This window comes from Xenopus tropicalis, chromosome 6 (assembly GCF_000004195.4).
Source record: "Xenopus tropicalis strain Nigerian chromosome 6, UCB_Xtro_10.0, whole genome shotgun sequence".
Classification (NCBI taxonomy): Eukaryota; Metazoa; Chordata; class Amphibia; order Anura; family Pipidae; genus Xenopus; species Xenopus tropicalis.
The window spans coordinates 55,041,559-55,055,518 of record NC_030682.2 but is presented as its reverse complement, the minus strand read 5'-3'; the positions used below and the strand labels follow the sequence as shown (position 1 = coordinate 55,055,518).

At 39.4% G+C, this 13,960-nt stretch overlaps 1 protein-coding gene across 1 annotated transcript; it reads left to right on the top strand.

Annotated features, from left to right (window-relative positions):
• Positions 1-2,593: 2,593 nt before the first annotated feature.
• Positions 2,594-10,144, top strand: clec3b (C-type lectin domain family 3 member B). Its single transcript, NM_001011424.1, is given in 3 exon segments — positions 2,594-2,699; positions 8,074-8,172; positions 9,448-10,144. Coding segments are annotated over 3 exon segments (597 nt in total). The 5' UTR covers positions 2,594-2,602; the 3' UTR covers positions 9,849-10,144.
• The last annotated feature ends 3,816 nt before the right edge of the window (positions 10,145-13,960 follow it).

The window sequence follows — 13,960 nt, the reverse complement described above, 5'->3', positions numbered from 1 at the left end:
CCATAATCCATTGCTGATAGACTAATCTAAAGAACTGACATATAACTATAATCCTAATTGCTGTTAAGCAGAACTGGTTATATTGCCACTTAAATATGTATAAAGCTTTATTGTGCAGTAACAAAGAAATAAAAAAAACCAAGACAGCTAGTACCCATTGTATACAAATTATGCAATATAATTAATGTGCATATTAAAAGCAATGGGCATTTTGTTATTATAAACATCTCTGTAATCTGCAAATTAAGCAGTTGTAAATTATTATTAAAGGGGACATAAAATGCTATATTGTAAATGTCATTTTCAAATTAAACATGAAATCCAAATTCCTTTTTTTTATTACCACATCCATGCCCATTATAAAGGCATTTAAAAATCCCAGATGTCAATCAAATTGACCACCCCTTCTCTATGCCTTAGGTGTAGAGATGGGGCAAACAATAACTTTCCTTTCAGCACTAGATTCTTCCTAGATGTCAATACAATTCTCATATACTCCCTCCCTCCCTCAACACCATCTAATTGTGTAGCCAGTGCAAAGGCCTGAGCATTTAGTCCTCCATTTTATCACATAAACAAGGTTTTGGGATGATGCAAAGCATGTCTTACTAACAGTATCCACAAAATGGCACCTGCCTGCTTGCTGTGATTGTGTCATTCCAAGACTGAGGGAAACAAGGTTTTGTAAAGTTAAGATAGTTGAGTAAAATAAACTTTACTTTACTAACACAATAGAAATACATTTGCAATTATTTCTTAGGGTGACAGGTCCCCAAAAATAGCATTCATTCAGCACTGCTGTATTCATGAAGGTGTGCGAGGACTGGCATTTAAGCACCCACTCCAAGAAGAAAAATTAGGTCCCAACAGACACAGGCTACAACAAAGTCCTTGGAAAGTCAGGACTGGGTGCAGAACTCCAAATACAAGCTTTTAAAATGAGCACTACCCGATAATGACAGTACGCACGGCATTGCACCACCAAATGCAGATGAAATGCTGCATGTTGCTTCTAACCTATGTTTGGTGTAAGAAAGCCACCTCATGGGGTTGCATGAAGGAACACCCATGTGTAAGAGCCCTAAGACTCACACCATTTGTATGCTTGTGTGTGTTGTGTATACTGGTATACCAGTATACACAATGCTGGATATTAAAACAGAACACACATGTAAAATAAACAAAGAACATATACAAAGAACATAATCATTAAATATCAAGAGACACAAGCAGGAGGAGGTGGTGCTAGCATTAATGTTGTTTATGTGCTTTGTCAAAATTGAAAGAAGAATGGATAATAAATAAAAGTAAAACTGAAGAAGAAGGTTTATCTTTTAGCAGGGCAATTATCTCAAACACAAGGCAATCTCGGGAACAAAAAGTTGAGTGTTCTGCAAGGGCCCAAAGTCAATCCAGATTGGAATCTGTGGCACTTAATAGCATTTAGACAATCTGGAAGGGAAAAGGGTGCAAAGATGATACTTACCCCAATATAGATAAAGTTTTTGCTGAAACTAATGATTCTAAAAACATTAAGGCTGCTGGCAGACATGGAGGAGTCTCGGCCTGCTGTGTGCCTGCATGCAGGCTGATTCAATGGTTCCAAGTGCAGGCACACCAAGAAGCATAGGGGCAGAGTCCTGGCCTGCCTTTAACTGCAGGCCAAAAATCCTCCGTGTCACCCAAAAATGCTTTTCCACTGGCAAAAAAGGGAATTGCCTTTGGAAAGGCCTTTGCATTGCTCAAAGTTGCGCAAAGTTTCCTCATGCAGGCAACTTCACATGACTTTGGAAAACCTAAGCAATGCATAGACCTTACCTTAGTTGCAGGTGGAAAAGCATTTTGGAGAGATTAGTTGCCCACAGTAGTAGAGATCTATTATGGGCAACTAATTTATTTGTGGAACATTAGCCTGAGACTTTAGCCCCTCTCATTTTTCCACCATAACTTCTTTTATATTGGCCTTTGAATCCTGCTTAAAGTACATGTAAAGCCTACATTTGCCTACAATGTTTATCAGTTGGACACGTCTCCCCCACCCAAATGGCACCATTAGTACTGCATATATCCCCTCCACTTGCTAGAATAGAATAGAGGGTGTGTTTAGTTATCTGAGCTGAGAAAAACTGAGCATGCCCTGGAGCCAACAGCCAAAGCAAATTCCTTAGGGAGGGGGCAGAGTGGGTTTACAGAAGGAGAAGGAAATCTAAGTGATTAAGGCAGTGTGGCAGGTATTGAAATCTTTCAAAGACGCTGTTCACTGATTACATTTTGGTCTGCTGGGTTTACTATCCTTTAAAGGAGAATGAAACTTGTGAGGTTCACAACCCATTAAATTATATGTACCAGTGAGTGAGCAGTCCAGTTGTAAATGATATAGTATATTTAATCAATAACACTGGCTTGTTATATTGCTAGTTAAATATACTACATCATTTTTGCTCTGCCTACACATATAACTGGCAGGACTTGGTAAAAAACCCAGCTCCTGGAATGCCTTGCTTGGGATCTGGAAGGAGTTTCTGCACAGGCTGTTTTTATTACAGGCTCACTAAATAAACCGCAAGAGCTTTGTGTAACTCAAACAGTGGCTGTGATCACCATGGAGTACAGGAGAGCCTGCATCCTCTTATGTCTCTTCTGCTTTGTCCAGGTCACTTTGCAACAGAATGGCAAAAAAAATAAGCAGAACAATAAAGGTAAGAAAATATAAATAGACTGGGTTTTCTAAAGAGGCTGTTTTACTGCCAAAGTGCTGCAGGTTATTATTTTTAAATATACTGATATTTTTAAATGATCCCGATGTTAAATTTCGCTGACCTCTGTATGTCTTAATTAGCAATTAACAATGCAGTAATTGACTTACATGTCATTCCTTACCCCCAAACAAAGCTAATGCTGAATACAGGTACTTGTATGAATTTTCTTGTATGTTTAAGTAGTATCACTGTGACATACATATGCAGTAAAACAGGACACCTTATTCTTCTTGTCTGTTTATTTTATAGCAGTTTATCAATTGCTAAATCGTTTTGGAGCCTTGTCGATTCCTATAAAGTACAATTTTCCTAGTAAAGAAGGTGTCTTTTTTTGTATATCATGAAGGCTTTCACAACTAGCACTGATTACCTGGCAGGAGCAAGTTTTGCACTTAGGCAGAGATTCTGGGTTAAAATGCTAGATTTCTAGGTAGAAAAAAAAGTAACCTTATTTACTTTAACATTTTTATAAAGAAGTTCACCTCATTACCACAACAATGTTCTAAAATCATGTTGCTTGGGGCTTAGGGGAGGAAGCAGTTACACAACAAATAAAGACTAATAAATAAACAGTTAACAGGAGTCTAAAAGATATACTGTGTATTGTATTTTATAGACTGTTAATATATATCAAATATGTATGTCATTCTCTCTACCAGTGTCAGACTAGCCCACCAGGAATCAGGAAACCTTTGTATGTCTATTACATGGCCATTCTTCTTGATTAGAACAAAGAGTCAAATTTGATAAAAGGATAGATGATTGAGAAGAGATTAGGAGATGTGGAATAACAGGGTGGAGAATGGGTTTGGGGTCTAAGGTGTTCTGGTGGGCCCTTGGAATCCCAATACAAAACTGAGTTTTCTGAAGTGTGCCCTTTAAATATGGTTGGAACAGTACTGACACTATTTTTTTGAGGTGCTGGGGGGTTGTTGAACCTGCTAGTGTATATAACTTGCCCTAGTAGTACTGGAGTATCTGGCTGTAGCATTTCAGTACTTATCATCATTTGCCACGTGTGCAGATTGAACCATTTTTGGGGTTCAGTTGATGATTGTAACTGACATGGTCTTTGTTAACTTAAATAAGCAGGCGCAGAAATGACAAATAACATTCTATGGAACACATTCTCAAAAATCCTATGAGCCACATGAACATAAACCCAACCTGCTCTACTTTAAATTACAAGGAGAAATCATTATGCAACTGAACAACAGTAACCAATCCAAAGAAGCTTGCTCAGGATGTCAGAATGAAGCCCCATCTGGCAGTATGTTCAGTTCGGCAGTGAATGTCTATTGCAATGTAGGACCTTTTTTAACATCAAGGTAATCATTTATGTAGCCATGAAACTGCCTACAGCAGGATCTAAGTACTAGTACATTTACAAACTTGAGCTCCTTTTGATCTTGAACAGTGGTCCTTATGGTCTCATATAATGCAGATGCATGTGTATTGGTATTTGTTTTTCATATATATAAAAATGTGCTTTTGCTTATGCACAAATGGCATCCATATGCACAATTTAAGGTTTTTAATGCGTAAATAGTGGGGGGCTGGGCTTCCAACTCACATTGGAACTCACGCCATGTTTTATCCCCCCTATAGGCAGACAGGAATTCCTAAACTGCAGCTGCCCTCTATACTTAGGTGGTATGCCTTGCACAGAGTGCGAAATTTCCTTGGGCTCCTAAGATATTTTTCATAAACTCCAAATGTATTTAATCATAGCTAGTGTCTTTGTATTATGTACACAGGTAAATTGTTTTGTGAACCATATTGTACCTACATAAAGAATCCCTGGTGCCCTTGAAATTCTAAATATGTATATACTATACAGCCAACTAGCCACCATTTCTAATTAGTGCCTAGGTAGAATTTATACATTGTGAAATCCATAACATAGGCATAAAAATATAGATTTAGGAAACAGTTTCAAAGATTTCAAGATTTGGATATATAGGAACTGTTCAATTCATCAGAATGAGAATAAAAGTTCTGTTACAAAAAAAAGAGGCCCTCTGTTTTGGATCTTCTTCCTTTGACGTAGACTAAATTTAATGGGTTCCAGACAGTTGAAGTTGTGCTTATCCGTTGTCAGGACCCACTGGAGTAGATCAGGCAGATGTCATACAAAAGGAATGCATGGAAAAGCACAAGCTCAGGAAGGCCTTCTAACGATGTGAAAGATGTGCCGCTGCAGCCAACCTAGAACCTAATTAACGTTTCTACTTACATAATATTTGCCCAAGCTGTGACACTGTGAGGGTTACAAGAATAACATTAAAGTGGAACCATAAAGTATTTTGCCCTCTTCATCATCATCATCATCATTATAATAATAATAATAATAATGTTCTATAGCTCACATCTCCAAATACAGAGAAGCAAAAAGAAGCAACATTTGTCTTTCTGTGGAGCAGCTGAAAGTAATGGGTTCCAATCCATTATCTTTGTCATTGTATAAACCATTTTGCATTGACTCTAAGAATTCACTCCTGACTTGAACCTATTTTTCATACAAATTCATCTTCATCTACTGTGCTATTATGCATTATTTAAGGTAGTGTCTTTACTGTGTTTCTAAACTTCGGATCATGTATTCATTGGTACTGATCTTCATTCAGCGAAGAAGGCCACCTAACGGTACATCAGTCTTGGCAACCAATGTCTAGATGTTGGTAAGGCTGGTACAGTAATCCTGCAATCTACTTTAAAGACAGGCCAAACCTGGAATTGTAAGAAGGTAGTATTTTACAGAGGTCGATATATTATTACATATACACAATTGTCAAGTTATATTCCTAGACCTATAAAAGTGTGGTTAGCACCATAAAGGCACAAAGAGAAATAGACCAACCAGGACAGGGGTGTATGGCAGATTTACCTACACAGGAACAAATGTTGCTTCTTTATTGGAAAACTTACTTAGCAGAGCCTTTCAGCTCAGATGGTACATAATAACACCAGGGATTAGGAATAGCAAACACAGGAAAGGAGAACTCTTCTTGTATTCCACCTGAACAACCTCTTGTGCCTGTCTACCAGGGTCCATCTCTCTTGATGCTCACACTGTCCAGGGCACTACCAAACTAGTTTATAAGAGGCTAACTACCCCAGGTGTATTAGTGTTTGTTTCGCGCTGATGGGGCACTTGCTCAGGCTCCAGCCCTGAGGCCCATGGTTTCTATTGGCAGGCCATCAAGGATTTTAGTGCTTCCTGTCCACCTTTCATCCCATAAGGGCATTTCCCTTCCCCCTGGTCTGGGCCTGCAAGACCTCCTACTTCTGAAACCTTACATTATAAATGCCAATAAGCCTACCATTACAATTTTGAACTGTGTGATGTAACCTATGTAACATGAAAAGAACATACATAATTGCAGTTACACTCTAGAGCCCAGAAGCAGTAATACCAATAGCTTTAAGGCTATTTCATGAAATTACTAAAGTAATTATATTTAGGCCTTTGTCATGCATCACTTAGATTGGAGCAGTGACCATCAATTTTAGGCAACTGTGCCACAGCAGTTCTTCAAAACACCCACTGTGCCATAGGACAAATAATAAACATGTTTTTCTACAACTACATTCAACTAGACATTACTGGGTCCAACAGGCACTTTTGGTTGATCTACTTTGCATATTTATATTCAAATTGCACATCAATCAAAAGCTCCAGGAGATTTATTTTTTTGGCCCACCAAACAGCCAGCAAAGCTTTTTAGCTCTTAAAGGTGTTGTTCACCTTTAAATTACATTCTAGTATAACATAGACCAGTGCTGTCCAACTGGCGGCCCGCGGGCACACACAGGCAGCATAGGTCAGGGAGGGTATGGCACACACAGGAAGGGTAGGGCAGGCAGAGTATGGCACACACAGGCAGGGTAGGGCAGGCAGAGTATGGCACACAGAGGCAGCATAGGGAAGGCAGAGTGTAGGACAGGCAGAGTGCTGCCTGTGTGTGCCATACTCTGCTTGCCCTAGGCTGCTTGTGGGAGGTGAATCTGGCAGGGGTTTGTTGTTGGAGTTTGTTAGCAGTTGGAAATAGCCATTAAATGGTCCCTAAGGTGTGTAATTATGTACTGGGGGTTGCTCTGCTATCCACAGGGGAGGAGGAGGCATATGGAATTTAAGGGTATATCTTAATATGACATAATTCTTTCACATATGAATGATGGTTAATATCCCCACAGTAAGGACCAAGCATTTGGGATTTTGCTGTGCTACCTCCATTGTGATAAAATAGGTGTGGTTTGAAGTGGGTGTGGTTTCAAAAAGGGGAGTGGTCAAAACTGGCTTCCATTAGCGGCCCTCCACCATGTATGCTAGAGAAATTCCGGCCCTCGGCACCGTAGAAGTTGGACAGCACTGACATAGACTATAGAATATTTTAAAAAATTAGCAAATTTATAAAAAGTAAGAATAACAATAAAATTATAAGCTCACAGAGCAAAAATTTATTGGCTGCCAGGGTCAGTGACCCCCACTTGAAAGCTTAAAATCAAAAATTTTAATGATCTTAAAGCTATTTGTCAATATAAACCAGTATCTGCCTGTCGATTACTATTTTCTACATTACTTGTTCTGACTACATGTACCGCTGAAACAAATTAGCAAGATTATTATTTATTTCTTATAAATAAATGTTTTTATTCATACAGGTATGGGACCTGTTATCCAGAATGCTTGGGACCTGGGGTTTTCCGGATAAGGGATATTTCTGTAATTTGGATCTCCATAACTTAAGTCTGCTTAAAATCATTTAAATATTGAATAAACCTAATAGGGTTGTTTTGTCTCCAATAAGGAGTAATTATATCTTAGTTGGGATCAAGTACAAGATACTGTTTTATAACTACAGAGAAAAGGGAACTATTTTTTTAAAATCAGATAATTATACTTATAATGGAGTCTATGGGAGATGGCCTTTCTTTAATTCGAAACTTTCTGGATAATGGGTTTCCGTATAAGGGATCCCATACCTGTATACAAGAGCATAGGATGGGAGACAAGTGGCACATGTTGAAAGCTGTACAGGAAATAGCAAATCCTACTTTCAATAGAAAATACATTTGCAAAGTGTTTATAGCTTGTACACCTATCCAGGCTTAACCTATCAAATGTAAGCAAAATGGCTAAACCCATTCACAAAAGGAATGTTTTTCTGCACAGATTTCTGGGAAATGAATTCAGCGTAAAGTTGTAAATGTGTGAGATTTTTCTTTTACGTGTGTGAAATCTGAATTTGTTTGCATGGGGATGCATCTGTTTGACGTTTAAACTTGGCTTTTTTTTTTTACTGTTTTGCAGATGTGGTTAGCATGAAAATGTATGAGGATTTAAAAAAGAAAGTTCAGAACATCGAAGAAGACGTTATTCACCTTAAGGAACAGCAGGCACTGCAGACCAGTAAGCTTGCATGATATATATTCCTTTGGATCACCCTCTTGGTGTAATTCTCCAGTGTATCCAGTGTAGTGGATCACTTGAATATTTATCCTTTTGTTTGTTCCATTTTAAAGCTTGTCTTTTAAAGGGGTTGTTCACTTTTAATGTGCAATGTTCAATACTCTGTGTGTTAGAAAACCTGTTTTTCTTTTAATAAAGCATGCTTTATTTTCTTACATCTCCACTCCTAGGCTTTTCCCTTACTTGTTTCTTATTGGACAGCTCTTAACTTTGCCCCCTCACATACAGGCCCTCCATAAACCCCTCCTCTCTCCCTGTGAATCATGAACATCTCCCTTCTCAAAGGGAGCACAAAAATAACAGGCGGCTCCCTCCTCACATGCCACCCCATACACACAGCAGCACACAGACACACACACCAGGTAAAGAAAAGTGACAGATCATTTCTCCTCATATGATGCCCCCCCGAAAGCTGTGTGCATGTAAATGAAACACTCTCACAGAACACACTGAAGCAGATGAGGGATCAGAGGCAGACTGACGGGAGATACAGGCAATTGGAGTTAAGCTGAGGAAACAACTGCACACATGCACATGATCTTAACGTTGTTTCTGCACTATGTGTGACATCATACAAGGAATACAGTGGTGACTGTAACGTTCTGGGGGTTGGTGATCCCCACATGATGAAGGGAAGGTTCAGCAAAGGGATCAGCTCTGAGGTGCATGTCTCATAAACTGCACATTTTCTGTTAACCATTTATTTGGCAAAGAGTATTTTTTACGTGAACAGTTACATTTCTGAATGTTTTACAAAGAGACATTTGATTTATAAATTTGTTACAGAAGATATCTTGAATGAAACTCCTAGTGCAGGCCAGAGACGCGACCCTTGCCGGCGATCCCCTGGCCGATGGTGTTCCTCCCCTGACGTGTTAAACTTACGCGCACTCAGGGGAGGACGTTGGGTGGGGGCCCCTGCGGGGGGGTGTTAAAGAGGCTCGGGGGGGGGGGCCTGCGTGGGTGCAGGAGACACAGCTGGCAGGGGCCCCTGGGGCGGCAGCCCGGTGGGCCCTGCACCCCCCAGTTGGACCCGGTCACTCAGTAAATTTCTTATATATACAAATAGAAAGGGAGCACTCTAAAAAAGTATATGCCTGGGTGTTGGTCCTTAAGGAAGGGCAAAACATTGGTGCTGTGTTTGTTTTATGCATTTAAAAAATAAGACTTACATTTTTTTTTATATTAACTTATTTGCCTTTTTTATTATTCCAGTTTGCTTGAAAGGGATGAAGATCTACAACAAATGTTTCCTGGCTTTCAATGAGTTAAAGACCTATCACCAGGCCAGCGATGTGTGCTTTGCTCAAGGGGGAACCCTGAGTACTCCAGAGACTGGAGATGAGAATGACTCCTTGTATGATTATGTGCGCAAGAGCATTGGCTCCAGTGCTGAGATATGGATTGGCATCAATGACATGGCGACAGAGGGGACCTGGCTAGATCTCACTGGAAGCCCCATATCCTTTAAACACTGGGAGACTGAAATCACTACACAGCCTGATGGGGGAAAGCAGGAGAACTGTGCGGCATTGTCGGCCTCAGCTATTGGCAGGTGGTTTGACAAAAACTGCAAAACAGAACTACCTTTTGTGTGTCAGTTTTCTATTGTTTAGGTGCTAGCCATATTTCGCTTATTTACCAACAGTTGTGAAAATATAGAACAATTTATATGCTCTGTTGCTTCAAAGAAAACCCAGAAATAAGGCTTATTCTAGTCTGTCAAAGCAGCATCTCTATTTGCTCCCAAAACAGGGAACATTAATATTTTTATATCATGTATATATATATATATATATGCCAAATTTTACAGCTATCTATAATGTATATGGCCTTCATACAAATAATTCATGTCACGTTACAGCTATCAATTATACGTATATCAGATTGAAACAATAAAGTTTCTCTCCCATGTTCCATTGTTATTGTATTAAATTCCACCCCCACACGCCTACCTTTTTCTACTTTATCATGTTTATAGATTAAGTTGACCACAAATGGGGAGATTAGTCGCCCCATGATAAATCTTTGTTGCCGCGGGTGACTAATCTCCCCGCAAACCGTAGCAACGCATATGCCATCCCACTGGCGATTTACATTTTTGCCAGTGGGATGGCATATGCGTTGCTACGATTTCCGGAAGTCGCCCGAAGATGATTTGGTGCAGTTTTATTTCTAAATAACACTGTTTAAATAGCATATAATTCACTCTACCTTTTAAAATGTTATTCTTAAACCAACAAATGTATTTTTTTAAGTGTGTAGGCGCCAGCTCAGTGCATTGTGCCGGAGTCTGAGCTTTCAGAAGGAGCCAGCACTACACATTAGACCTGCTTTTAGGTAACCTATTGTTTCTCCTTCTCCCATGTAACTGGAGGAGTCCCAAGTCAGACTTGGATTTCTTAAGCCATACACGCACCAATAGCATCAGATAGTTTATCAGAGCACAAGTCACATGGCTAAGGCACCCTGGGAAATGAAGAATATGTCTAGTTCAGTAAATATTTTTTTAGATTTGCTCAGCAAATTAAGAGTGGTTAAAGGAACAGTAACACCAAAAAATGAAAGAGCTTCAAAGTAATAAAAATATAATGCACTGTTGCCCTGCACTGGTAAAACTGGTGTGTTTGCTACAGTAACACTACTATAATTTATATAATAAGCTGCTGTGTAGCCACGGGGGCAGCCATTCAAGCTGGAAAAAAGGAGAAAAGGCACAGGTTACATAGCAGATAACAGATAAGTTCTGTAGAATACAATAGTGTTTTATCTGTTATCTGCTATGCGCCTGTGCCTTTTCTCCTTTGAATGGCTGCCTCCATGGCTACATAGCAGCTTATTTATATAAATTATAGTAGACTTTCTGAAGTAAACACACAACTTTTTCCAGTGCAGGGCAGCAGCATATTATATTTTAGCTACTTTTATACACTTTCATTTTTTGGTGTTACTGTTCCTTTAAGTACGACTGAAAGTCAAACATCAGTCATTCACAGGAAGTGCTTAATGGCTAAGTAATAGTTAACTTGTATTGTGTATGTAAATACTATGTTTTTGCATTGGAAATCTGTAGGCGATACAGGAGAGAAAATATTTCTCTGGAACCTCAGACAAAAAGCTGACCGCTACTTCTCTAAACAGACTCTGTTAAATATTTATAGAAAAAAAATTAAAATGTGATGTATATTCTTTGTGTTGGGTCAGGTTTATCCATGTCTTGATCAGCAAAAAATGCCCACATAGTCATGCTACTAATGCTGAGCAAAGCTAATGCCCCCCTAGGCAGACCCTGCTTGCCCCCTTTTCCCACCACTTCCCTTGCCGAGGTTCCAGACAACTCAGGCCCGCTTCCCTCACCCCACCTGCAGAAGAGGTGTGTGCCTAGCGCACCTATTTGGTAGCACACTAGGCATATGCCCGTTCTGCCCAGCCCTAGTTCTGGCCCTGCGTGCTACAGTTGACAATTGTGAGGACAATATGAAAATTATATTATTCTATAAATTTCTATTACAAAAAAGGGGAACTCCACCCAAACACCACTTAAGCTTTTTAAAAAGAAAACATAATTTCAAGAAAGTTTGCAATATATATCAGTTAAAAATATGCAGCTTATTCATGATTTTTATTGTAATATAATTTGGAACAGTTACCTAAGCATAGCTCGCTGTTCTCCTGCCAATCTGGCTGACTACTTTGAGACTCCCCCAAAAAAATGTCACCGTAGTTGACTTTCCTCAGCCTACCTTCAGCCTGCATCCTCTAAATCCCACAATGCCCTGGCACATGTGATATCAATAAGGAAAGGAACATCACAGTGCAATGCATTGTGGGCTATATAGTTTGTGCATGCTGTCTGTAAGGTGTGGAGAAGTTCAGTGTTTAAGTCCCTCCTCCCCTGCCAGGATTTCAAATGATGCAGAAAGAGAAGAACTGTTTTGGATTTCAGCATTTAAAGATGTTATTTATTCATACTTTTTAAAGGAACAGATTACAGTGATAGGTATATTAGGGGTTTTTGTATTGTGTGGGGCTCTTTAACAAATTTTGGTTCAGAAGCTGGAGTTACCCTTTAACTACTTGTGGGAAGTTTCACAACCTGACTGTCGTCACATTCGTTTTTTGGATTTTTTTCTGCAAAGATCATTGCCAGAGCTGACCTGCACAGAGACAGTTAAACTATAGGACACAGCATTTCCTACTAGCTGTGAGTTGTATATGATAAGGCTGTGAAATGGCATTTCCTGTCTCAGGTGAGTCAGAGAAGATCATGCAGGTACAGGCTCAGGGTGAATAACTGTCCCAGACACAGCGCTGCATGGAATCAGAGCTAAGAGAATGTTCCTGGCTGCATCACTGTACATTGGTTCCAATATTCAGGGAGCGGCAAGTACTGTTCAAATCAGTCCAACAATTTCCTCAGAAAAAAATTTGGACACCAGAAATCCTGTGTGTCCCTGCTTCTTGCAATCATTTTTTAAAATATTTTGTGTTAAGATCTTAATGTGCTATTACATTTAGTACCCAGGGCAGGGGGTTAGGCCAAGCGTACAAGGACCCTGAAGAGTTTAGTGGATGAAAGAAGCAATGCATTTGACTGCATACAGTAACAAACAGCAAGCTTCATGTAGGGTAGAGATTTCCCTTTGTGCTTAATTTACATGATATATTTATGAAAATCTGAATTAATGACCAATTAATTTGCCAGATGGAAAAACACTCCCTATCTCCTAAAGATTAATTATCCCAATACCTAGATTAACTTTATACATACTTAGGGGCTGATTTACTAAGACACGAATTCGAATTGGAAAAATTTCGATTGGAAAACGAACATTTTGCGACTTTTTCGTATTTCTTGCGATTTTTTCGGCGACTTTACGACTTTTCGGAAATTATCGCGACTTTTTCGTTACCAATACGATTTGCGCGAAAAAACGCGTTTTTTTCGTAGCCATTCCGAAAGTTGCGCAAAATCTGCCGATTTTTTTTTCGTAGCGTTAAAACTTGCGCGAAAAGTCGCGCCTTTTTCGTAGCGTTAAAACTTGCGCGAAAAGTCGCGCCTTTTTTCATAAAAACCCGCGATTTTGCTCAACTTTCGGAATGGCTACGAAAAACTCGCGTTTTTTCGCACAAATCGTATTGGTAACGAAAAAGTTGCGACAATTTTCCGAAATAATTGCAAAATACCGATCATTACGAAAAAAACGCAATCGGACGCATTCGGCCTGTTCGTGGGTTAGTAAATGTGCCCCTAACAGTTAGTTTCAGCAACCATTCATTTTCTCACAAAAAACACAACCAAGGCTTTCTTGAAACGATTTAACCTATCTGCCAGTACAACTGCTTGAGGGAGAGAATTCCACAAATTCACAGCTCTCACTGTAAAAAATACTCTATCAGCGCATTGAGATTGAACCTAATAACTTAATAAAGGACAACAATACTGTGCTGGCCATTTCTCGTGCAACTGGCAATGCTTGCTGCAGTTACAAGTATCCCTGGCTCCTTTTGCCTTAGTTCAGGGTAATGGCACACACTTGCACAGATTTCCAAATTGACCAACAGTAATTCTGCTTTTTCCAGAAAGTATTACCTTACAAGGACATAGAGTCTTGCTGTGCAAGTCAGAGGGGGTTCTTTTGGGTAGTTCTCTGTGCCATTATCCTAAACAGTGGTTTTCGGACTTTTTTTTGGTTCATGTCATTTTTATAGTCCAGTATGTTGTCAG